The sequence below is a fragment of the Camelus dromedarius genome, chromosome 2 (assembly GCF_036321535.1).
Source record: "Camelus dromedarius isolate mCamDro1 chromosome 2, mCamDro1.pat, whole genome shotgun sequence".
Lineage (NCBI taxonomy): Eukaryota > Metazoa > Chordata > Mammalia > Artiodactyla > Camelidae > Camelus > Camelus dromedarius.
The window spans coordinates 18,541,579-18,568,085 of NC_087437.1; the positions used below are offsets into that span (position 1 = coordinate 18,541,579).

A 26,507-nucleotide genomic window follows, 5' to 3' on the forward strand; every position below is an offset into this window, starting at 1 on the left:
GGCTTACTTAGCCCTCATCACCACCCCATGATTTAAGTATGACCACGATCTCCATCTTACAGATGAGGAAACTGACCTGCAGAGACATGAAGGACCTTCCACGGAATCAGAAAGAGTCTAGATTTAAACTCAGGCACACGAAGTACAAAGAATGTGCTTTTAACCGGAGCTGTCACCTCCCCCTTCATGTCAAACTCTGGCTGAGCACCGAGGACATAAAATCCAATGTGTATAGTCACTGTCCTCACGGAATTTTCAGTCTCACGGAGAGAGTAGACACAAATTACTCCGGCCACACATGGAGATGCAAAACTAAAACTAATGCTGTCTACTTAGCAGAGGCTCTTTATCTTTCTGTTCCAAAAAAGAGATGCTTTTATGAGATACTAAGTTTCTTCTCAAGATGAAGTTATGTGTAGACTTTTTTTCTTTTTTTAAATTTAGGTCTCAACTCAAATGTCACTTCCTTCACGTGGCTTTTCTCCCTTTGTATATCTCCCCTGCGTCTCTGTCTCCAAATCTTTCTCTTTATAAGGACAACAGTCACTGGATTTAGGGTCCACCCTATGCCAGTATGGTCTCAGCTTGATTACATCTATCTACCAAGACCCTGTTTCCAAATAAGATCCCATTCACAGGTACCAGGGGTTAGGACTTCAGTACATTTTGGGGGTAGGGGTTGGACTCAATTCAACTCACAACAGTAACCAATAAATATATTGAACAAATGAGCTAGCATTCTCTGAAAAACTGGTATAATATGATGAAATGGGTTATCAAATGGGTTCAGGCAAAGGCTCTGGAAGGCATTTTCCCCAGGTTGTGCTAGGATCCAACAGTACATACAATCTCTTTTGCTTGCTGTCCAGAGTGTCCAGATCAAGGAATAAAATAGCTCCAATGTTCTAGGCACAGAGCTGACCTCAGGTGGGGTATCAAGTTTTAGATGCCAGATTCTCAATGTTCTTATATAATTCAAGTTATGAGAGTAATTTAATAACATAAATGAAGTTTAGAAAAGAGAGAAAAGAAAATCAACCATAATCCCACTTCCCTAATGCCCTGTGGGGGAAATTTAGGAGGGGAACATTCCAGGTAGAGGGGACAGACAGCAAGTACACAAGCCTTGAGGCATAAACGAGCTTGGTGTGTTTAAGGAGCAGAGAAGGCAGTGCAGCTGGGCGAGTGATGCTCTGCCAGATGTTCCAGGTCTCATTCTAGACGTCTTTGTGGGAAGGTATCCAGTTCCCAAACCAACAATCTTCCTTTCTCTGCTAATCCTCCCCCAAACACACTAACCCAGGAGGGGGCTGTGGTGTGCCAGGTGTGTGTGAAGAGGGTCAGGGGTGATAGATACAATTGGATCCTCTCTCCAAGGCATTTGGCATTGGGTGGATAAGGGTCAGGAGTCTCTCTGTGAGGTTCTGTGACCCCGGAGGCTGTGTGGAAGGTGCTGTGTTCTCCACTCCAGCCAGAGGCAAAGGAAGCAGGTCCGCAAGAAGCGCAGCATCCCTGGGACGCGGAGTTTCTTGGAAAGGGATGCGGAGCTGAGTCCTGCGAGTTAACTTCCTGGTCTATCCATCATGAGAATCAGCTGCATTCCTGCCTCAGGTTCCAGGACTTCCTGCATCCCTTGTCATACATTCTCATTCCCTTAGTGTAAGCTGACCTGGGTTAACCACTAGACAGTGTTTTGAGGAAAGGAGTTCTGAGGTCAAATAATAGAGGAAACAGAGGGTTAAATAAAATAGAACAGCTTTTTATCTGCAAGACTTCTCAGAGCCTTTAATAGGATTCTGTACATTCAAAAAGGAACTCTCCAAAAAGGAACTTAAGTGAGACACATTTCCCACATTGAAATGTAGTCTAAGAGGATGTTAAGCTCGGAGGTTTCAGCTTCCGTTTCGGCCAAGTCGTGGAAGATCAAGAACAACAGAGGAGGGTCCAGCTGCTATTTGGACCACCAGAAACACATGTGGTGTTGGAAAAAACTCATCAAGGCCAGTAATTTTATCCAGGAGAGAGGAAGGATAAAGCCAGAGAGAAAGACATACCCTGAAGGACAGAGGAAAAGAGAACACAAGTTACTTTGTGCTTGCTGTCCATTGGGTCTGGCCTTTCAGTGAAACTGTTGAAAGAGTGTAGAATCATTCCAACACATTTGTCAACTCCAGAATCACATTACAGTAATTTACGTGCCCACTCAGGTGAGCCACTTAAAATGTATGCCATCCACAAGATGATTTACCGTCTCAACTTGGAGAGTCAGACCTCCACCTGCTCTGATCATTCAGAATGGATTAGGTAGAAACCACGGGCTTCACAACTGACCCCTAAGCACCCCAGGGTTGGCTCATCATTTCTCTTGTCATCCACCCAGTCACCTGCTGCACTGGGCGCCCCGAGATGAGCAGGACTGGCCTGGCCGGGGAAACTGTCGGTCTGATGATACTGGGAATGAAGATCCAAACTGACACCCGACACAGAGGGCGGGGAGTGCGGGGCAGCTGGTGTTGCGGAGCACACAGGTGGCGCGGGAGGCTAGGTCTAAGCTTTATACGTGCAAGAGGAGGGGGCAGGGATACAGGGCTCTGGGGTCCACCTAGAGGGCTCAGACACACGGTCAGGCCCACCCTGGGGCTGGGCGGCCCTCGAATGCCCAGCTAAGAGTCTACTACACTAGCCTGCTTATTGTAGACTGGGTGTAGGAAACAGGTTTTAGGTGACATTTATCCATGACAAGCCATTTGCCCACATGCCTTGGTGAGTCGTAAACTGCCTAGAGCAGCGCCGGGTCCACCCGGGTTCTACTCGGGTGTTGCAACTGCAACCTCTGGGGACGCCTGCGCCGGACGTTCAGGTCTTAATGTGCCCTCGGCGCCAGGTTTCTTTATAGAGCCGGGCTGGGGCCAGCTGGGCAGCCTGGCCCCGCCCCCTTCCGCCTGGGCCCGCCCCCGAGGGCGGAGACATCCGGAGCCGCAGCCCGGGATTGGGGAGGAGCGCGGCGGCGGCTCGGCGGACTCCCAGACGCCGCTCTCGGATGAGTCGCGCAGAACCCTGAGCGCCCCGCGCCGAAACTGCTCGGGCGAGTCCGGCAGGGCCCGTGCGGCGCGGCGGCCCGGTCCTTGCGCTTGGAGTACGGATGTGCCCAGGCGTCGCGGCGCGAGGACCTCAGCTCAGGTGAAGCTCTCGCGGCGCGCGGACCTCAGCTCAGGTGAAGTAGACAGAGACGACGAGATGCCAGCGCCGGAGCCCTGCGCCCCCGGTGTCCCCGGCGCCCGGGGAACCCAGGGCCCGCCGGGCAGGGAGCCGAGGCTGCCCAGCCAGCTGCTGCCTGAGCTCTACACCTTCGTGGCGCGCGTCCTGTTCTACCTGGCGCCGGTCTACCTAGCCGGCTACCTCGGGCTCAGCGTCACCTGGCTGCTGCTTGGCGCCCTTCTGTGGATGTGGTGGCGCAGGAACCGCCGCGGGAAGCTTGGGCGCCTGGCGGCCGCCTTTGAATTCCTAGACAACGAACGCCAGTTCATCAGCCGCGAGCTGCGGGGCCAGCACCTGCCCGCCTGGGTGAGCCGGGCCGAGCGGGACGAGGGTCGGAGGTGGGGCGGATACCCTTAGAGGTTCGGAGGGAACCTGCGGTCAGCCGGGGAGCTGGGGCGCGCGGACCCGAGGGAGGAGAGGAGCCTGGGGACCCGCACACCTGGACCCCCGCGGCGCACAGCTACAGACCCTGAGGGCGGTGGCCTTGCCGCCCCCTCGCCGCCGCGCCCCTCAGCCTGATCCCCTCCTCTGGTCCGGCTGTGCTGGGAGTGGGATCCTGGGTTTCACTGAGGGCCTAGGACCTGGGAATAAAGTCACGGGCGGGCCACACCCAGGAGAAAAGCAAGGGCGTCTGGGACTCTGCAAAGTTACTCGTGAGGGAAGCAGAAGACATTTCTTCCGCCTTGTTGAATCTATTGATTCAAAGAAAAAACGCAGGGCGCAACACTGACCAATACAGCAGTGAAAGAAACTGCAGACTAGTTGCCTTCAGCGGAGGCCCCAATAGACGAAGGGGGCCGGGCTAGAGATGGGAGTGCGGGGATGGGGCTGTGAGGGGGCAGGAGAGAGGCCCCGCTGTCACAGGCTTCTCACTCTCCCTCGCCTGTTAGAGATATTCAGACATGCCCAGACACACACACACACACACACACACACACACACACACACACACACACACACACACACACACACACACACACACACACACTCTCTCTCTCTCTCTCACACTCTCACACTCTACAGCTACAAAACAGTCTCCTGGTGTGGAATGGTCTGGACTGTGGTTTCTCAAATGCGTCTGGTCCTAAGAATTACCCGGCCCACTTAACAAAAACAAATTCTAGGCCCCACCTCACAACCCCCAGGTGGGACTAAGGGACCTCTGTGAGTCTTACATTCAGGTAAGTTTGGGAAACACTGGGAAGAGGGACATTCTCTCCAAGACTTGGACTGTGGCAGACCTCCTTCTCTGGATGATGAACTGGCATTGGTTGTCTCTGGTTTCTTCCAGATACTTTCAGGCACACAGGGGGAGATGTCCGGAGGCCACCAGACCCCTCATTTCCTCTGGCTTGAGGCCTGTAGTCTAAAATCCAGCCAGGCTATAGGTTCCTCACACCTGCCCATGACAGTAGCATTTGAAGTGGGTTGAGAAGGTATTAGACAGACCTGTTTATATTTATTTTATGTTAAAAAAGAAATCAAGCCTTATTGCATTAGTTTTCTAGGGTTGCCATAAAGTACATGGACTGGGTGGCTTAACCAACAGAAATTTATCAAGATCAAGGTATTGGCAGACTAAGTTTCTTCTGAGGCCTCTTCCTGGCTTGTATTTGGCTCTCTTCCCCGGTGTCTTCACATGATCTTCCCTCTGTACATATCTGTGTCTAAATTTCCTCTTCTTATAAGGTCACCAGTCCTATTAGACTGGGGCCCGCCCTAATGTTCTCATTTTAACTTAATCACCTTTATAAAGACCCTGTTTCCAAATTGTCACATTCCAGTGTACTAGGGTTTAGGACTTCAGTATATGAATTTTGGGAGACACAAGTCAGCCCATAACAGTTACTAGTGTATGGATTGACAATAAAACTTTGCAAATAGGTTTATGTATATTGAGGCTGAAGGGGCCAAAGACTTTTACTGCTAAGAGTATGTGATAAAAAAGCACAGTGACCACTTTCCTAGGGGCAGTCATGGAGACAGTGTTTGGGGCCTGTCTCCCCCAGACCTTGGTCATCCTGATGGTTCTTTGGAGGCTTTCGATCTTAAAAAGTGTGGACCCAGAGAGCAGACCTGGACCTGTCCACACTCTTTGCTCATTGTTGAGGGAGCCCAGGCTGCCTGTCAAACCTCTGTTGTGATCTCCATGGCAGTCCATGGTATGGTGAGGCGTCAGCAAGTGACCACCCTCCCCTTCTGCCCCTTCCTGTGTTAGGGAGGCCTCTAGACACTTAGCTGTATGCGAAGGCAACGTTTCTGAAATTGGGCTAAGAATCAGATTCTGTAGGGGCCTTGACACCCTCAATCCCCTGCCACCATAGAAACTGTTCTGGCTTCTCTTGGGGGAGGGGACCCCAGGACCATATGGTCCCAGCCAACAGGAAGCTCAGCCTGATGGGTGAGACAGAACACAAGACAGTACCTCCTGGTTTTCAGCCCATAAGCCATACCCCAGGCCTGACGCTGCTGGGTGCAGGGACACACAGAGGAAGGTGATGGTGTCTTGCCTACCGGGAAGGCAGTCTGGGACAGGAGGCAGATGCATACCAGGTATTCGCCATTGAGGTCTCAGGGAAGCTGGAGACAGGAGTCTGAGCAGGGTCCAGTCTGAGGTAAAAGACCTGGAATGAAGGACACCCTACCTGATTTCCATATCAGATTGTACCCAGACCACAGCCTCCCCTGTCCTTGGCAGGGTTCTGGAAAGGGCCTGCCCTTAGCCTGTGTTCTCCAGACTCTCCTGGCTGGCTTGGCTGGCCAATATGCTAGGCCAGGGCCTGGGTAACCTTTTAGATTGAGTCCGGGGTGATGCAGAGGGCATTCCAAGCAGAAGGAAGGAGGCTTGCAAGCACAGCATGGAGACGTGGTATGGTCAGTATCTGAAGGAGTACAGTGTGGTTTGGCCTGGCGGAGGGACAGGGGCCAAACTGAGGCAGGTTTAATGGAGGTTGGGGCTGATTCTGAAGGCTGAAAGTAGCCTGTGGAAGGCTTTGGAAAGGCCCTGTAAAGAGCAGCATGGAGGAGGGAGTAAAGCTAGAGAAAAGAGGCCAGGTGCAAAATTGACTTGAGCCAAGATGATTGCGGTGGGGACCAAGAGGAGCAGGTGGGAGCTATGCGGAGTGGGAGTCTGGGTGCCTGGCAGCCTGCAGAGTAGGGTGAGGGAGGGATCAGGGCCTTCCAGGGTGCTTTCTCACTTGGGGAGCTGGGTGCCCAGAATGAGAAGCAGGTGTGGGGAGGTTGATTGTGGGGACACCTGTGAAGAGCACGCAAATAAATGTAAATGTGGGCTTTCTGACCCACCTTGTGATGGTTTCCAAGCCTGGGGATGATGTGGAAAATCTGGAACCTGCTTGGTTGAGTATCCTACTCCCATTCTCTCCTTTTCTCTTGAGGACACGTACTGTTTATGAAGACAGAGAGAGATGTGGCTCCTGTATGGAGGGGACAGAGTGACCCTGGCCCACAATTTTTGGGCACAGGTGCCTTTATCTTATGACCTTTTGTCATGCCTTCTTCCCTGTTTTGAAAACTGGCTTTCTTGCATGGAAGGGGGTTGATGGATTATGACCTCCTTTGGTATCAAGATATATTTTTTACAAATTAACAGGTGGCAAACCAGTAGTTGGGGGTTGAAGAAAAGGTCTTGAGGGCCTCGCAGCATGCAAGTCGTCCCCCAGCGCCCAGTGGGTGGGGGTGGATCCGAACCACACCCCCCACCATCGCTTATCCATCTGTGTGCACGCAACTTGCTCTAATTTGCATCAAGTCCCTGTGAGGGAACAGAAGCCAAGGCCAGGCTGAGCGGGAGCAGAGAGGCCATCGGTCCCCACTGCCAGGCCATGGTGGTCAGTTCTCAAAGGAGCCATTCTTTCCTGCCCCTTAGAATCGTTCTCAGCACATTGCTCCAAGCTGCTGCCTCCAGGTGATTGAAATCGCTTCCCCTCTCTGGGTCTCATTGTCCCCACCTGTGAAAACCTGTAAAAGGAGGTTGTTTCTGGTCTAACTTCAGACAGACCTGCTCCTCCTCTGGTTCCCTTCCACCTAAGAGACAGCTCAAGGAATGGATTCTTCTGCTTTAAAGGGGTTACAAGTGAAGAAACTGGGGAGTCCCTTGTGTTATGGACATGGCCTGGCCACATGGAGAGAAGGCAAGGGCCCCTGCTGCTCAGCCCCTGAACAGGGGAGCGGCTGCTGCCTGCCATTCACATGAGAATGTTCCTTGAACTCGGTTTTTAGATATATTTTTTCAAGGAATTAAGAGCCTCTTCTGTCAGCCCACCTTGCCGGGGCTGGGGGCTGTGGACAGCACAGTGACAAAACTGGACTCCTCAATCCTACGAGCTGGTGACACCCCAGCCCCACCGCGCACCTAGGGGCCTTCCTCGAAGGCTCAGTTTCTACATGCAGTTGTGGTGAGTTGAGTGAAAAGCTGCTTTGTTCAGAGCAGGCATGTGTGGGTGCTCGGGGTTGGGGGGGCTGTCACTGAATCCTTCTCAATGTCTCAGGCCTCCTAACTGTCCCTCCTTCTAATATGAAACTTTACCAAGTGGCCCAGCAGCAGACGTGGCTCTGGAGCTGGATAGCTGCAGGGGGCAGAGCACGGCTGGCCCCCGTTCTTTGTGGGGTTCTGGTCATGGACTTCCAGCTCTGGTCCTCCAGAAACACTTCCCATCTGGTCTTCAGAGCCGGTCTTCATGCTCTAGGCTGCTCAAGACCCTTCCTGGCGTAACCTTTGCTGCTTCATGGCCCCATACTCTCCAAGGCCCAGGCCCCTGGCTAAAGCTCTGCAGGCTGCCTCCTGGATCCGAGGGCGACCGGCCCTTCGCTGCTCCGTGGTTTGCTGGTTGTCCAGCGAGTTGGATGATTGGTTTGTTTATCGGATATTTGGTGTGCCCCTGCCACGAGTGGGCTGGTGTGAGGAGGGAAGTTTGGTGAGAGCCTCACCTGCCTCCGGGCCAGGTGAGTTGTGTTTGGGGGATGATGGGCAGGGAAACTTTGCGTTTGGTCTGCCTGTGCTTAGGTCTGGCCATGCTCACTCTCCTGCCAGCTGAGAGTCATCAGTTGGCAGCTTTGCTAGAGACAGTTAACCCCTGTGTATCTGCTGGGGTGGGGAGTGGGCCAGTGTGGTGTGGTGGCAGGTATGGACTGGGAATTTGAGGGTCATTCACTGGGGGACCTCTGTCTGCTCTTATTCTCTGACTCCCCCAACAATGATAAGGTCCTAGGAGACGCTCTAGAGCCTTTTCAGCTGTAGAGGTGTGCCATCATCAGTCAGCCCCAACTTGGCTTTTCTCTGGTGCCACATGCCCTCAGAACTCTGTTCCCCAATCTTTCTTGCCTCCCCATCTCCTAACTGGGTGCGCCCTGGGGGAGCCGGCTGAGTGAGCACCAGGGAAAGGTAAACCATTTGCCCAAAGCAACGAGCGGTCCAAGGCTCATAGCAGCATCCCTGGGGTGCTGGTCCCTGGGATAGTTCCTTCCAATCCTCCATGCCAGCCATTCAGCCAACAACCAGGGCTGAGTGTTTTGCTTTCCTGGCACTGAGAGTTCGACATTCCTTCTGTGGGTGGAGCGGCAATCTTCCAGGGCCTGGGTTCTCATGGTTTGACTGTCCTGCACTGATACTTTTGTTAATTAGGGGAGTAAATGCAGTGCCAGCTCTGAGCTAGGCTGGGCACATGCAAATTAGATCCCAAAGCTCAATTCTTGGAGCCGATGCTGTGGAACCTGATTTTAAACATCAGGACTGGTTGGGGGCCACCTAGAGCTGGAGGACTTCTTCCCTGCAAGGCCCCTGCAGCTCCGTGAGGTCATTCATATGGCTTGGAGTCAGGCCTGTCCTCAGGAAGAAAGAGGCATGGCAGGTTTTAGTCATGCCCCTTGGGTCTCTGCCCCATGTCTTAATGATGCTTCATGGACTTCTCATGTCCTGGGCCAGGATTGGGCAATAAGAGGGACATGGTGTGGACCCGGCACTGGGACCTTTGGCATCGTGTGTTCATTCCTTTACTCAGTTGGCAAACATTTATTGAGGGCTGGCAGTGTGTCAGGCACAGTGTTGCAGACTGGCCTGTGACACGAGTGGCACAAGGAACCCCTGGGATGGGGATTCAGACCCGTGAGGTCACCCTTTTCTGATATAGCGGGATCAGTCCTGCAAGGTGGAGTGCAAGGCCTGGGAAAGCACAGGGGAGGGGATCCAACCCAGGCAGGAAGTGGCCCAGGTAGCCTCCTGGGATGGAGAAAGAGGCTTTTTGGTGTTGCTGGCTGTGGGAAGGGGTGGGCACTCTGGGCCCGAAGTTTTCCTCACGTTTGCTCACTAGAGCTCACCCTGGGGTGAGCAGATTCTGGACGGTATTTAATGATACTCTGACTCATACGGGACTGCTAGGTGCTTAATTTACAGGAGGCTGAATCTTTCTGGGATAGGGGTGTCCCCAGCAACCTTTTCTCCAAGCTGAGGACCTGCATCAGTGGGAGGTCACATAGTGGGGTAAGGATCAGGACCAAGGGTGGGACAGCTCCGTCCTTCTCTGCTGTGGCCCCCTCTCCAGTGGACAGAAAGGTGTGAACTTTCTCCAGCTTCCATTGGCCTCCTGGCCCAGTGCCTTGACAGCAGGCAGAGATGGCCCCTCTGTGGGAATGTCCCCAGAGACTTTAGGGGAGCCACTGGGAGGTGTGAGCTGCTCCCTGATAACACATGAAGGCCACGACCCAGCTACATAGTGGAGCAAGGACGGGGGCCTCACCATCCCTTTCTCCAGCCCTCTCTGCCCGCCCCTCTAGAGTTACTTCTCCTGACCCTCCCTGGTGGTCTAGTGGTTAGGATTCGGCGCTCTCAGAGTTACTTCTCCTGACAGAGTCCCGGGGATTTTTAAATCTCAGGAAACCTAGAGCTCATAGCCCCAGAGTGTTCCCATGTGCTGGAGGAAAGTGCTTTCCCTCATTCTCCTCCTTTACTGCAAATAGTGAAGACGGAAAGAGAGTTAAGATGTTTTCTGCCCCCATGGGAGCTATTAAAGAGACAGAGCCCCATTCTCTTTACATACCCTGTCATTTCAAGCCAAGGGGATGAGACTTGAGTCCTTCGGGCCACCCTGGGAGTCAGAGCTCAGCTCCTGCCCACCCCGTCCCTGTAGGGGTGTGGCTTCTGCCTGAGGAGCCCCCTCTTAGTGTGCCCAGGGTCACTGGTCCTCAAGTGAGAAGCCAGGGAATTCCTCCAGGACATGGGATGTTTCAAGACCCCAGATTCACCCACTCCATTCTTTTGCCCATGCTGTGTTTGCATTTTAAAGTAACTGGTTACAAAGTGGTTTAAAAGAAAATCTTTTTTTTTCTGGTTATAAAAACAATTATCTTATAAACATTCTTCAAAAACATTTTAAGGATCATGATATCCTTAGTGTGAAGAGACCATAAGTTGCTTAACCATTTCTCTAACGTCAGCTAGTAGGGTGGTATCTGAGTTTGCCCTGTCCCTGCGGCTGGCCGAGTTGGGTGGCATTTCCTATATCTGTCTGGAATTTCTCCTTCTGATCTGCCAGTCTGGCATCCTTGGCTCCTCTTTCTAGTCCAAGCTCAGGCCCCCAACCTGGGACCCTTGTTTCAGGCCCTCACAGGACCGGAGCAAGTCTCTAATACTCCACTTCCCAGGCTGATTTGCACCTGCCTATTTTTATGTCTGACTTTTCCTCTAGATCGAATGTTCTTTTAAGGTGAGATATGTTTCCTGTTCCTCTCTGTACACTCAGCTCCTCACTCAGTGCCCAGTCCATAGTGGCTCTCAATAAAAATCTGTGGCACGCATGCCTCAGTGAACGTCTGCCATGTACATCTTAGTCCGTGTGTCTCAAGTTCCTTACATAGATTCCGACACATTAAACTGACTTGTCAAAACTATATGACCTTAAAGATCCTCATCCCCACTGCACTGTGGCCATGAGGATAATGATGATGATGACGACGACTAACCTTCTACTAGTGTGATGAGTTTTTTTCCCTCCAGGCATCACCAAACCCAGCTGGACCATTAAACTCTCCGGCAACTTAGCATTTACACTCAGGTCTCCTTGAAACTTTGACTCCGTGGACAGCTCAGGGAGTCCCTCTCCGCTCAGAGCCCTTATTCCTCAGCAAAGGGTGACAGGCTCCTGGCACCAGGGTTCTTGTCACCAATGACTGCCTTTAGGGTTTCATCTGCTCCATTGTCCTGCTGGGTCCAGCTGACTCGGGCCAGTTCACAGGCTGGGTGTGTTGTTAAGGAGCCTGTGGGTTCTAGAACAGCGCTAGACAGAATTTCAAGACAGCAAAGCAGTTATTTCCCTTAAAGCGCTTTTCGCAGGATGATTTTAAGCAGAAGAGTGGCAGATTTAAAAGCAGTTTTCATGGTGAAACGTTTACCTGCCAAAAACAGAGGAAAAAAGGGGGCAAAAGTCCATGCTTCGTCAGGAGAAAAGTGAGTGAGATGAGGGACCGTTTTCCACCGCGGAGGCCCCCGCAGAGCAGGGCCTGTCCCAGGAGGACAGGAGCCCAGGTGGCCTCCTGGTGCAGTACATCCGCCTCCCAGCAGGACACCTAGGAGTGGGCCTCCTCTCTCCTTGGCGGAGGGGAGGGGTTGGCAGCATCAGTTGAGTCAGCAGGAGTGTGTGTATAAGAATGCTCCCTGGAGCAGAGCTGTGAGGCTTATTTTTCTCTCCAGCAGAGAGGGTGTGTACCTGGGTCTGAGTGTGTACATGTGGTTCTGTGGCTGTGTCTGTGTAATTCTGTGTCTATGTGTCCACCTATCGCTGTCTGTCTCTGTGTCTCTCTCTCTGTGAGTCTGTATATGGCTCCTCCCTCAGTAGGAGCTACGGTCACAGGGACACCTGTGAGGGGGCGCGAGCAGGGTGCACCTGGTGTCAGACACGCTCTGTAAGTGAAGTCCTCCAGTCCTTCTCCCTCCTGAGAGGATCTGGTGGCCAGGAGCTCCTGTCCAGGCCTCTCACCCCAACCCAGCCCATCTGAGGGTCCCAATGGGATGCAGCCATCACTCTGGCCCCATTTCCCCACTGCTATGGAATCATTTCTCCTACAGAGTTTAAGAAATGAAGCACGTGACCACCTGAAGATGCAGCATCAGTGCGGGCCATTCAGGTGGACTCTGCTTGCCTGCAGTTCTGACTTAGACTTGGTTTGATTCATAGTCTTTCTCTTCTAAGCTGTCGTCACCGCCACTCCCTTGGCAATGTCTAAGAATGCTCTCATGAGATTAACAGCCCACTTTGCCTGGAAGGCTCTGGCCCGAGTACACTAACAGCAGCAGGACCCTGTTAGCTTAGGGAGGCCTTGGGTAGGGGCTGAGGCCCCATCTGTGGAAACTTCCCTCCGGGCTCCTGCAGGCAGAATAGCAGGCATCCGAGATCCTGGTGGCTGGATCATGGTCCTGGGCATCTTTCGAATTTTCCAAGCCTGCTTTGGGGAGATACTCATACCTGTAATATGTCATCAGGACAGTGTTCGTGTTTCTATGGAAACAGACCTTCAAAGGCTCTGAGTTTGTCTCTGTTTAGAATTAGATTTATGTCCCTTCTCTTTCTCAGTTGTCGATCTGGGCAGCACAGGAATGAGCTGCTCCACTTCTGTCAACCAGGGGAAACCTGAGACTGCAGGAAGGGAGTCAGGACCAGACCTTGCCCCTCCCCAATGCACTTCTGCACTGAAAGCAGCGATGGGGTGGGAGTGGCTCACCTGTTAGAAGTAAGGGCAGTGCCCACGCCAGGCAGAATATAATATAATGTACGTAATATATAATATTAAGTAGGCAGTGATAGTGTAGGTGTTTTCACCCATTAGCTCTTGCCTCCCCTTGCTCATTATTGTGCAAAATATTCCCTTTGTAGAAGAATTGAGGTCGATAGGCTGGTAAGAATCTGATAACAAAGTGGTGTTCTCCCACTGGTGACGTCTGGAGACACAGGCTGTGACTCTGAAGCCCTGGTTAGGAACCCCAGGGCCAGAGCTCATCCTCCAGCCTGGCGGGGCCCTGGGAGCTCATGTTTCTACACCCTTCTCCACCGTGATCAGAACAACCTGCAGAGCTTGTTAAAGATGCAGGTTTCCTGGCCCTACCTCCATCCTCCTGAATCAAATCTCAGAGGGCCCTGACCAAGAATCCACATTTTCACCAGCTCTCTGGGTGGTGTTTTTATACAGAAAAGTTTGAAGTGTTCAGACTCAGAATCTAGCCCTTTGCATTGCCAGCTGGTGTGGGTGTGACTCCTCCGAACTGGTCCCAGGGACTCCCGGATACTCCCAGCCTCATTGGAATTAGAACAAAATAGACTTTAGGACTCGGTCTGAGAGTGAGCCACGTGTTGTCTTTTTCTGCCTTCGCTTTGTTTCCCTAGCGAGGGAAAGATGCTCAGAAGCTCTGGTTGGGCCCCTTTGCCCCGCCTCAGTGTTGAGCGGTCCCATTGGGCAGAGTTTCCCACCAGGCCTTGCAGGCATTGGGCCCAGGCTATCTGTGTGGCTTTATCGTGGGCGCAGATCTCTCAGCCAATCAGCGGAGGCCAGGGAAATAACACTCGACTGTGGTCCTTTCCCTTGGGGTCTCAACCACTTTTGCCATGTTATCGCCTCCTTGTTTTCTGTTCTGCCTTCTTCGTGGTCTCCCAAAGTGCTGAGTTGCAGCACCAGGCAAGCCAGTAGAGAATTTGCTGGGCTTTGGGTGAGACAGAACTGGACACACAGCCCACATGATCTTGTCCTTGGCAGTTACCTGAGGTCAGCGGTGTCAGTGTCTGCACCTCTGAGGGCCATACAACTTGCATCAGCAGTCACAATCTCTGCAGCATTTACTCTGAGCCAGGAAGAGTACTGAGGACTTTACATTGTTTCCTTTAGTTTTCTCAGGAACTCTGTGAAGTTGGTAGTACTGTACCCATCTCGTGGTTGGAAAAACTGAGGTTAACAAAGGTGGAATTTTAAATGCACAAGGAATAGGGTAGAAAAACACTAAGAAGTGGACTTCAAATGCTGGCATTTTAGGTGGAGGAGGGGGAGGGGATGTGGGTGAGAAAAAGATCTGAAGGCTGAGCTTAGGTGAGAAGATCTGAGTTCTGGTCACCTGGTTGGTCTTGGGAAGTACTAGTCTCTGAGCCTCTCTGCAGATGTAAAATGGGGATAATTGCATCTTTACTGTTCACTTTATACAGCATGAGGAGGATCAGATGAAAGTGTCTATGGAATGCCCTTTGTGAGCTAGAAAGCCTGACTTACCGATGACGGCTCTGGTCCCGTGAAGGCAGTCCTCTGCTAAATTAGACTTTCTGTAAGAGAGGAAAACAGTGGTATGTAATGTTTTCTTAGGAAAAGTGAGGGTAATGGACTGGAAAAGTACAGACAGACCTGGATCTGGGGTACAGCTTGAGCACTCTACAGCTGATGACTCTAAGTCACCTCCTAGCCTTAGTTTCCATATCTGTGAAGTGGGCTAGTAAGGGATTAAGGTGAGTATTCAATGAAACAACAAACTCAAAAAGGCTGAAAATAGGATGGAAACTGATACAACTAGGCAACCTTGAAACAGAAGAAAGCTGTAGTAGCAATTTTCCTATTAGGCAAAATAGAATGTAACTCAGATATATCTTAAAGACAAAAATGTTATATGCTCATAAAAGGAGCCATAATTAAGAAGGTATAATAATCATGGCCATATACGTACTGCATAACATGAACTTGAAACAAACCAACAACTGACAGAACTGCATGGAGAAACGGGTAAATCAGCCTTTAGGCTTGCAATTTTTCATATGTTCCTCTCTGAAAATGGAAAATCACGTAGACAAAGAGTAAGCAAGGATAAAGACTATTAAAAGGAAATGATTAATAACCTGATCACACATGGAACAGTCATAGAAATTAATCATGTACCAGGCCACAAAGGAATTATCAGCATATTCCTAATGAATTGCCATCCTACAGATTGTTCAGACGATAAAGAAATGAAATTAGAAAGCAATGATAAATTGCTATAGCTATCTCATCTGTCTAGATATTTTAAAATATTACTAAAATCATTGTTTAGGAGGAAGTCATAATGGAAATTATAAAAACTGAGAGCTAAATAATGGTGAAAAAGCCATATCAAAAATTGTAAGGGAATTTATAACTTTGAATTTATCATAAAGCAAAAATATTGAAAATAAATGATTCAACTCTAAAATTCATAGTGTTTGCCTCTAAGAACATACAAGAACAGATTTAGATCAAAGAAAGAAGGAAGGAATGATAAATACAAGGATGAAAATGAATGATTTAAAAATTTAAAATAAGTTTAGGGGAAAGAATTATTAACAACTGAAGCTAGTTCTCTGAAAAGATTAATACAATAGGCAAAACTTTGTCAAGCTTGGTCATGAAAAAAATAGAAAAAGATAAAATATAGAATGAAAAAGAGAAATAACTACAGATATAACAGATTAAAATAATAAAATACTGTAAACAACTATGTATCAAAACATTTGAAAACCTAGGTGAACTAGGTACATTTCTACAAAAATATAAATGCCAAGATTGCCACAATAAGAGTTAAGTAGACCATGAATATGCCATTAACTCCTAAGAGAGAAATGGTAATTTACTGTCCCCAAAAGTCTCAGGCTTAGATGGTTTTATAGGTAAGATACACAATTTCATTGATCAAATAATTACTGTATTTCCAAGTTGCTTCAGGAAATAGGTGAATAAAGAAAGCTGTCCCACTCATTTTGCAATTTATTGTAAAATCTTTATAGCAAAACGAGATATGAGTTGTACGAGAACAAAAATTGAAGGTGTCACTTTGAATCATTAGTGTATAAAACCTAAATGAAATATCAGCCTAGCTAAAGGGGTTTATCCCAGGAACTAGAAATGATTCTGATTTAGAAAGAAACATCAGTTAAGTTAACCACACAAATGGACAATGAGGAAAAAATTAATGTGATTATCTCAATAGATGAGAGGAAATTTTGAATATAGTTCAATATCTATTTATAATGAAAGCTCTTGGAAATTTAGGATTTGAAAGAACTTCCTCAGTCTGATAGAGGCTGTCCTCCAAAAACCTATAGTAAAAATTGTACTTAATGGAGACACTTCTTGTTGAGGTCAGGAACTAGACGGAGCTGCTTGCTCCCACCCTGCTGCCCGCCAAGTACCAGAGGACTGGGCCACGAAACCGGGCAAGAGAATCAAGTGAGAATAAGGATGGGGAGCAGAAAGACAAAAATTGTTATTATTTGGAGATTATAAATGTGTATAAATTACCTATGAGAATTAATTAGAACTAGTAACAAATTTCAAATGTTGCCCAAAAATGGAATACCATTTTTAATAACTGCAAAACCCACAAAGGGATCTAACAAAAAATGTGCAGGACTTTTTTAGAAAAAAGGTTATGATCCTAAATGTGAATACAATCAAATGTGAATAAGTGGAAATTGTCCATTCATGGATGCAAAATCTAATATTGTAAAGAGGTCAGTTCTCCCACAGATTAATCTATAAATTCAGAAATATAACAATCAAAATCCCAGGATTTTGGGGGGGAGATTGACAAGATGATTCTAAAATTCACATGGAAATATAAATACCAACTATTATCTCAATCAGTTTGAAAAAGAAAAGCAAAAAGTGGGGAATCACCTTAGCCCAGGCCAGATTGTAAAGCCGTAGAGGTAAAAACAGTGTGTTACTGGTGCAGAAACAGGCAAACAGACCATGAAGTTCAGTGCCAGGTCCCGAAACACACCACAGTCCCCATGAGAAGCTGATGTGTCAGGGATGTAGCTCCACAAATTAGGAGGAAACATGGACTACTTCTTTTTTTTTGTATTTGATATTAGAAAATTGTCTTAGAGTGTGTAGATAAATGAAATTATAAGCCTATCTCACCCATTATAAAAAAATTCCAGACAGATTGAAGATCTTAAATGTGAAAGCTAAAACACAAAGTGACTAGGTAAAAGTACAGAATAACTTTGAGAATTTGGAGTAGGGAAAAGTCCAAATTATTTTTATATATATATATTTTTTATTAAAATATAGTCAGTTTACAATGTTGTGTCAATTTCTGGTGTACAGCATAATGCTTCAGTCATACATGAACATACCTATATTCGTTTTCATATTCTTTTTCACCATAGATTACTACATAATACTGAATATAGTTCCCTGTGCTGTACAGTATGAACTTGGTTATTTTATATACATTAGTTAGTATCTGCAACTCTCAACCCCCAATTTATCCTTTCCTACCTACCTCCTTCCCCCGCTGGTAACCATAAGTTTGTTTTCTCTGTGAGTCTGTTTCTGTTTTTGTAAATAAGTTCATTTGCTTTTTTTTAGATTCCACATATAAGTGATATCATATGGCACTTTTCTTTTTCTTTCTGGCTACTTCCCTTAGAATGATAATCTCCAGGTCCATCCATATTGCTGCAAATGGCATTATGTTATTATTTTTTATTGCTGAGTACTATTCCATTTTATAAATGTACCACATCTTCTTTAACCATTCATTTGTCAATGGACATTTAGGTTGTTTCCATGTATTGGTTATTGTAAATAGTGCTACTATGAACAGTGGGGTATGTGTATCTTTTTGAATTAGAACTCTCTCCAGATATATGCCCAGGAGTGGGATTGCTGGATCATATGGTAAGTCTATTTTCAGCCTTTTGTGGAATCTTCATACTGTTTTCCATAATGGCTGCACCAAACTATATTCCCACCAGCAGGGTAGGAAGGTTCTCTTTTCTCCACACCATCTCCAGCATTTATTGTTTGTGGGCTTTTGAATGATGGCCATTCTGGCTGGTGTGAAGTGATATTCATTGTAGTTTTGGTTTGCATTTCTCTGATAATTAGCGATAGTGAGCATTTTTTTCATGTGCCTATTGGCCATTTGTATGTCTTCATTGGAGAATTGCTTGTTTAGGTCTTCTGCCCATTTTTGGACTCAGTTGGAAAGGTCCAAATTATACTGGGAGAACAGACTCATTTGTCTCCATGGAACTAAGGAAGCACTAGGTGTGAGCAGTTGCTCCAAAAATGTCCGTCTGTCTGACTTCCTTCACTGGTCCAGAACATACTCAGAAGCGGTCCCAGAGAAGGTGGCCGGCTGCTGTATTGGCTCCCTGCGGAGGGATGACGGGGCTGAGATTCAGGCCAAGGGAGGCCCTTCAGGTACCTAAGAATAGGGTGTCTTGATGGTCTCTTACTTTCTGTGTCTGAATCGCTGCTCTTGTCAAGGTTCAGACTCACTGTCTGGGGGAACCTCTTAGGAGCCTCCAGCGCAGGCGTAGGTGGCCGGGAGAGACCGTGACGGCGTACTCAGTGTGGGCCTGGGCGTTCCGTTGCTGTGCTCACTGTCAGGGTGAGTGGGGGCCACTCTAACGCTAGGAGTGGGCTGCTCATTGATACCTCACGCCCAGCCCTGCCTGAACTCCAGCATTGTGCCAGGAACTTGTTAAAAATCCATTAGAAAGCCCCACCCCAATTCAGTAGGTGTGAGGCAGTGCGGGAATCCCTGTCTGACTAGAGTCCAAGTGTGGGCAAAGTTGGACCTGCCAAGCTGGTCATCTTTCAGGGTCCAGCAGATCAGAACTTCTAAGCTTCCAGGGGTGAGAGCTACCTGGGCGGGGGCACAGAAGGTTGGAGGGGTTATGCATATAGGTTGTGCCGGCGGCAGGATGGGAAGTGCCGTGTTAGGATGGAAGGAGGGGATGGAAGGGCCCAGCTGGCAGGCTTGGGCACGAGAGGAGCAGAGGTACCAGTGACAGCCCTGCTGTAACCAAACTCTCCCCTGTGTGGGGGTCCTCCTTCCCCTGCCTTGGTGCTGATCCTGTACTGGAATGCCTGTTAATTGCATGCTTCCTTCACTAGCCTGGGAGCTCCCTGAAGGCAAGAACCTCCATCCATTCATGCATTCTACAAATAGTTATTAAGACATTCATACGCCAGGGTCAGGTGCTAATAGGGAACAAGGCTGAGTCAGCCCATTAGAGCTTCCGGTCTGGTAAGGAGGGAGGTGGTAAGACCAAGCGGCTCTAATTAGGTGTATTGGATGCTGCGATGGAGATCCAGCAAAAGGGACACCTAGCCCCAACTTGAGGGATCTGGAAAGGCTGCCAGGAAGGAGGGACATCTAAGAGAGTGGTGAATAGAGTAATCAAAGGAGAGGAGGGAGGTCTGTCTCAGACCTATGTGTAGGGATTTTTACTTTAGTGCTGACAGTGAGTGTGACAGGGAGCGATGGAAGAGTCTCCCCCTGCACTCGCCTGGTACCCAGCTTGGGACTTGACCCAGGGCAGCTGCAGGGCTTGTGTGATGAAGGCGGCTTCTCCTCCTCGGAACTGGCCCAGCTGACCCTGGCGCCTGTCCTACCCCACCCACCCCCAAGATTCCTTCCCCCATCGTTCCCGTCTGGTCCTGGGGCTGGGCTGTACCTTTCCTTCAATAGCTGGGAATATCGTTCACTTCTCCACGTTGGTACAGGCTACTGCCCAGAGCTGGGGAAACTGAAGCCAGGAGAACAGCATGATGTCCCAGGAGTCCCAGAAACTCTGGGCTCCTCTGACCTCTCAAGGCTGTTAAAAACTGCTCCTAAGAGGATAAAATTGCTCTCTCCCATCCTTTGGAAACTGCTCTCCTCCTGGGGAAGTGGCCTAGGACTAGGGCACCCCTGGAGCTAGCACAGGGCCTGGCACTTGGTGGGGGTGCACTGGGTGTGTGAACTGCATGGACACACTTACTCAGTCCCTGCAAGGCGTGCCTTCTGACCCCCCAGATGGGAAAGACAGTCCCTTTCTCCACTCTGGGAGGACCCAGCCCATCATGAGTCTGATCCTGAGCTGGCCTCACTCGGGGGACGTGGGGTGACAGTGACGGTCGTCACTACCATTTTACTGATGCACATTTGTGCCAGGTGCCTGTGCGCTCTTTCCCTGTCCATCCCAGAAGGCCTTGGTGGTGGTGGGGCTGGTGGCCGGGGGCTGTGATCCGGAGGAAGCTCTACTCTGTGGCAGTAGGACCTGGCCTGAGGGGCCTCCCTGCTAGGGAGGAGAGGCTTGGGCAGGGCTCCTGGGAGCCAAGAAGGGGCACCTCTACTCCCCAGTTGCTGCTGAAAACAACTTGGTGCCCTTTTTGTCTTCCAAATTGGCAGCAGTTACCTTTGCAGTCAGCATGATCCTAATATATATTTAAATGAAAAAAGGGTTACCAAAAAAGCACTGTGACCTCCAGTTCTGTGAAAAATTCTGTACTCCTTTCTGGAAGAGACTGGAAGGAAATGCATCAACCCAGTAATGAGTTATCAGAGGGTGGCATTCTCTGATACAATATTTTCCCTTTGGTTTAGCTTACATTTTCTAATTTTTCTACCGAGGCTGTGATCACTTATGTCAGTAAAATGAAAAAGGGGGATGGAATTTGCAAGGAGCAAACTGGGCATCACCCTGGGGGAGGCCCAGGTTGAGGTTCTATGCTTCCACGGGGCAGGTGGGCTGAGGGGCAGAGGGGAGGGTAGAGAACTGCCCCACTGCACACATCCGAGCCAGGACCCGGTGGCCAAGGTCAAGTCAGTGTCTGGCTTGGGCTGGTTGCCGCCCGCCCAACTGCCTGCGCTCCAGGAGAGCAGGGCCCACTTTGGGTCACCGGGGTGGGTCTCAGTGCAACTTCGAGCATCGGGAATGGGGCAGGTCTTAGTCTAACTTCCCCTTGGGGCTTCTGTTTCCTAGATACACTTCCCAGATGTGGAGCGGGTCGAGTGGGCCAACAAGGTAAGGCCAGGAGGGCCTGGGGGGCTGGCTGAGTCACCTGCAGCCTGGATGGGGCCGGCGGCGCGCAGATAAGGCCGTCTTGGCAGGAGCCTTGCCTGGGAGCAGATTTGGCTGCTGTGGTGGCGGCCTTCTGCTTGTCGCTTGCCCTTCCCACCCTCAGGATTCTTCTCATCACCAGACCATGACTTCCTTTTCTTAAAAAAAAAATTTTTTTTTATTATTATGAAATTAATGCATGGCCACCGCAGACAAGTCAGAGTACAGAGAAGTATAGAGCAAGATGCAAGCCTCCAGGGGCCTGTGGCCAGGCCAAGACGAGCACTTCCCGGGGAGAGGAAGGCAGTGATGAGGGTTTGACAGCAGTGGCTGAATTTCACCCTGTCCCCAGCCCAGAGCTGGCAGCGCTGGCTGTGCAGCCTTGGGCAAGCTGCCTGATGTCTCAGGGCTGGTTCCCTCCTCTGTGCAGTGGTAACAATTATGGTCCCTGCCTCCTGGGTTTGTTGTGAGGATGAATGAGGTAATTAGTGCATTCACACCGCCTGGCTCACCACGAGTGCCAGGATAGCTCTCCTGTCCGGTATTTGCTGTGAGACAGTGCAGGGGCACGGCCCATGGGCTGCGCTGCCGGATGCCCCGGGCGGACCGGGCTCTGTGACTCCAGGTCTGCCCTCCCTGACTGATGAGGAAACAGAATCTGGCCCCTACCTGATCTACCCAAACTTGTCCCTAAATGGGAAGGCTCCTGACACAGGATTTTTTCTAGTTACAAAGCTTGCCTGTGTTCTGGATAGAGGCTTAGCTCATATCAGGAATGACTTAAGTTAGGTATAGAAAGGACTGCCTGATGTTTTTATCTAAGGTGGTTATTCTCATGTTACCAGAAATGTCATTGCCAAGTGGATAAAAAACTGTTCCCAGCCCCTGGGTTAAATTTGTAGGAAGTAGCTTGCTGCTTTAGGAGGAATGACTAGGTTTCCGTGGATTAAGGCAGAGCCAAGGGCCTCCAGGATGAACCTTGTACTGTGCCCCCAAAATGTGTTCTTGCTGCCTGTGTGTCAGCTGTTCCTAGGCCCCCGAGTGCACTGCATCTTTCTGGCCCAACAATACAAGGTGTTGGAAGTAGATGACAGTTGGGATGAGGCTCCCATCCTCAGCTCAGGGCCTGGATGGGGAAATAATTGTGTAGACGGATGCACACTAGGGTACCAAGTATGTCCCAAGGGAGCTTCAAACTGAAGAAGTGCTCGGTAAATGACAGGAAGATGGGACCCGAGGAAGGCTCCTGAGAGAGATGGGGGCATTAAGTCCTGAAACCTCACCACCTTCAGGCTCCTCTGATTAGGGTTTTAAACTAAGGCCCAAATCCCAGAGGAGGAAGAGGGAGGAGCCTTTGCCCCAAACAAATCACATCAGCTGCTCCCCCGCCACCCCCATCCGTACCCCTTCTGATCACTGCCTCCTGCCGCCCTGTCCCATCTCTCCTCCACCCTCCCTCTCCCCAGGTCCCACACTGGGTTCTCAGCGCCATGAGTCGTTCTGCTGCAGGAATCAGCTACAGGCAGCCTTTTCTGATTGCTAGAAAAAAATTACATCCACAGGAAACAATATAAGTTTCTCTTCTGTGTTTTTTTTCCTTAAACCTCTAGCGCCTGCTGCTGCTTGTTTACACCGCAGTGTAGATTCAGACAGCTTATGTTGTTTTATTTTAATTTAAAATTTAAAACAATTTTTTTTATTTTTTAAAAAATTTGTTATTTATGTATAGTGGATTTACAATATTAGTTTCAGGTGTACAGCAAAGTGATTCAGTTATACATGTATATATCTGCTTTTTCCTTTTCATATTCTTTTCCATTATATGTTATTACAAGAAATTGAATATAGTTCCCTGTGCTATTCAGTAGGTCCTTGCTTATGTTTTAGCACAGAATTAAAGGGCTTCACCACATAAAGTTTAGTGAATGACTCTTTCATGGTGCATTGCAAAATGGCACCAAATCTTGAGGTTCCACTGCAAGTGTGAGAACCACGGCTGTAGTTATCTGATGTTTGATGGACAGATGGACAGATAGGTGGGTAGATGGGGGGCAGGCAGGCAGATGGATGCTGTGGCCTAAGGGCCTTGGGCCCCCACCCCTGCGCAGCTGTAGGTCTGGGGACCTGACCACCAAGCGCTTCTTCCTGTCCTCACAGATCATCTCCCAGACCTGGCCCTACCTAAGCATGATCATGGAAAACAAGTTCCGGGAGAAACTCGAGCCCAAGATCCGGGAGAAGAGCGTGCACCTGCGGACCTTCACCTTTACCAAGCTCTACTTTGGACAGAAGGTCGGTCTCTCTCGGGAAGGGCAGCTGGACCTGCTGTGCAGGCTCTTCCCGCCCCTGCCCCAGGTCACTCGCCTGACTGGACCTCCCAGGAGGCCCGGCCCCCACCTGCACTTCCCAGCCTCTTGGTCTCAGGATAACCCCCGACACACCCCCCACCCCCCTAGTCTTAGCATCACCATCTCTGCAGGTTCTAAGGAAACCTGGCTCAGAAAGAACGAAAAGGAGAGATGGGAAATAATTCTGAAGCAAAATTTTGAAAACATGCCATGCGGTGGGAGCCAGCCAGACATAAAGATGTACAAGCTTGCTAACCTTGGCATCCGCTGGGGAGAACTCACCTTCGTGAAGTGGGATAGTCAGTGCCTCAAAGCAGTGTAATTCTCTACTGATTGACTGGTGCGTGCAATCCGTGTTACAAGCCCATGCCCGTTCTGTGAAGGCCCTAGGGGACCCAGGATGAAAGAAGCTTGTGTGTTGAACATCATTTCCCTATTCTAGGCTGACTGCATGATTCCGTTGTCTTGTCCCACTCTTCCTGCCCCAAAGTGCCCCACTGATGTCAGTCTTATTTTGATCATCAGAAAATGCATCCCCCAGGCAGAGCCGCTGGGATGTCCATCACCCTGTGCATCAGAGGCGTTGGCATCTGGTTTGCTGCAGAACAAGCAGGTGTGGGAAGGCAGGCCAGCCTGCGGAGAGCTGTTTTCTAGCCCCGGGGCATGCGCCCAGCTCTGCCCTGCTAGCCCCACCCCCGCTCCTGAGTGGGGGCAGATTAGGCTTGTCTAAGCCCTGGAGGTTCTGGTTGATGCCACTCAGACTCTGCTAGGACTGGCTCATCCCAGTATCTGTGGGTTCATTTGTTCTTTCACTGTTTCATTCACGTGTGACTTAGGGAGTGCGGCTGTGTGCGAGGCTCCTTGCAGAGATGGGTGTGGCTATGCCCCTGCCTTCAGGAAGATCCCTGTCCTGTTGTGGAGGCAGACATATAAACTGGTGGATGACGGACGGCAACGTGGCAGTGTAGGCACGCCAGCGGAGGAATGCTTGAATTGGGGAGCGGAGGGGCGTGGGGGCTGTGGCAGTCAGGGAAGGCTTCCGGGAGGGGTGATACCTGAGTTGGCATTTGAAGAATTCAGCAGACGAAGAGTCAGGAAGCCTGCAGACTGCTGTGTTTAGCACACAGCCCGCTCTGCCAGGCCGCTTGTCTGGTGGTGTTGCCTGTGGGATAATGTGCTGCTGGAGAGCGGTCCCGGGCCGGCAGCAGAAGCAGGCCTAGAGGTGGCTGATCCTAAGGGACAATGATCACCCTGTCAGGGGAAATTGATGTGGGAGCTGCAGATTGACTGGGTGCCCCAGCCCTGCTGGAGAAATACCTGACTCCTCATCCTGACTTTCAAAGCCCTTCAGGTCCTGGCTCTTCCCACCTCCCCTTAGCTCTCCCAACCCTCTCCTCCCCGCCTCCCCTCCACTGGAAGACGTCACAGAGGACTCCTCAGGTGACCTTCCTGGGCTCTCCCAGGACCCAGCGTACTCACCACACCCACCTGCTTCACACCCATGAGTGTATCCAGCTTCCTCTGATTCCCATGTCCATGCCCAACTCTGCTGTGTGCTGTGATGACCTTGGGCCAGTAACTTAACCTCTCTGAGCTCCAGTTTCCTCATCTGTAGGAGGAAAGAACCCACTTCTGAGGGTGGTTGTGAAGTGTGACTAACAGGCCCGGCGTCAGGGCCACTCTGCATGGCTGGGTGAGTGGTGCTCTGTGTAGGGCACCTGGCTGAGAGGGCCAATGGGGGCCAGATTCCAGCCTGGTGCCCCTTACCTCACCATGAGCCCCGGGCCAGTGCCGCCCTGCCTGGCACAGAGCAGATGCTCCAACAGTGGTTATCCCTCCTCTCCACGGGGGGGCCTTCAGGTGGGCAGCCCTCTCCAGGACAGGTCTCTGCAGATGGGGGTCTTAGGCTGGCTGGGCTTCCACAGGTGCCTGCCATCCAGCCCACGGCCCGGGAGCAGGCGAGCAGGCTCCAAGCCGTGGGAGGTGGAGATAGGCCCCTTCCTCCTCGTCAGGGCTTCTCTGGGTCTTTAACATCGAGGCCCTGGGGACCAGGGTGGAGCCAAGTGCCGCACAGCCCGGAAGCTTCTACAATTCTGGGGGTTCTCTTAAAGAAAACGAATGTCAAATTTAGAAGGTGAAACCAGGACAAAAATGCATGTTAAATAAATATGAGAACGTATGAGAAGAAATCACAGCAGCTTACACACTTTAAAAAGCTGACATATCACTCACATCACAAACTCCAGGAAAACTGACATAGTAACTTAAGTGACCTGCTCCACATATCCCTGCAATACTTCTTTCCTGCGTTTTTAATTCTGTCTTCTTTGCTAACCTTCTCATGTGACAGTGTATTTGTAAATGCCACTTTCCATGGAGAGAATAGATATTATGGTTGACTGAATTTTTTCTCCAACATTTGATTATGAAAAATTTCAAATGTACAGAAAAATTGAGAAAATTTTGTGGTGAAACATCTGGATTGTACAGTTGTTAACCTTTTACCATGTTTGCTTGTGCACATATCCATGCGTCTGTCCCTCTTGTCATTTTTTTTTTTGCATTTCAGACTAAATTGCAGACCTCAATGAACTTCACCCCTAACCTTCAGCTGTAGACGTATCACTAACTCAAATTCAGATGAAATTATTTTTTATTCTTGATAAATAATAACCAGACCCCACTCCATTGCCACCTGATGGGAGGAGAGAAAAGTGTGGGCAGAGGGGGCAAGAAAAATTTCCAAGGAGCTTGGCCCTCAGCCCCAGAGGTTGGGCCCTGGAGTGGGACGTGTTTATTCACAGGGTCACATCTCTCAGCGAAGGACCCTGCCCTCTTCCCTTCCCCTTAGAGGACCAACTCCTACTCCTCTGCCATTGCTGTGTAAAGGCCTCCTAAAGGAAGTCTTCAGTAACCTCTGCCCACCCCAAGTGGGGTTGGGAGGTGCTCCTGAAGTCCCCAGATCCCAATGTCATGGCACAGGCTGCAGCTTCTCACGCCCCCACCCCCACATTGTCTCCTCTGCTGGACTGTAAGCCTTGCTTCTTGCCTTCTCCCCAGG

At 49.9% G+C, this 26,507-nt stretch overlaps 1 protein-coding gene across 2 annotated transcripts in view; it reads left to right on the forward strand.

The window, feature by feature from the left end:
* The first annotated feature begins 3,036 nt into the window (after positions 1–3,036).
* ESYT3 (extended synaptotagmin 3) overlaps positions 3,037–26,507 on the forward strand; it is a 48,046-nt gene continuing 24,575 nt past the window's right edge. The window contains exons 1-3 of one of the 2 annotated variants that reach the window (XM_031442306.2): positions 3,037–3,564; positions 21,021–21,062; positions 23,256–23,390. In XM_031442306.2, coding sequence (XP_031298166.1) covers positions 3,238–3,564; positions 21,021–21,062; positions 23,256–23,390 — 504 coding nt within the window. In that variant the 5' untranslated portion in view covers positions 3,037–3,237. The remainder of the gene's footprint in view (positions 3,565–21,020; positions 21,063–23,255; positions 23,391–26,507) is intronic. The other variant, XM_031442369.2, reaches the window with a different exon arrangement.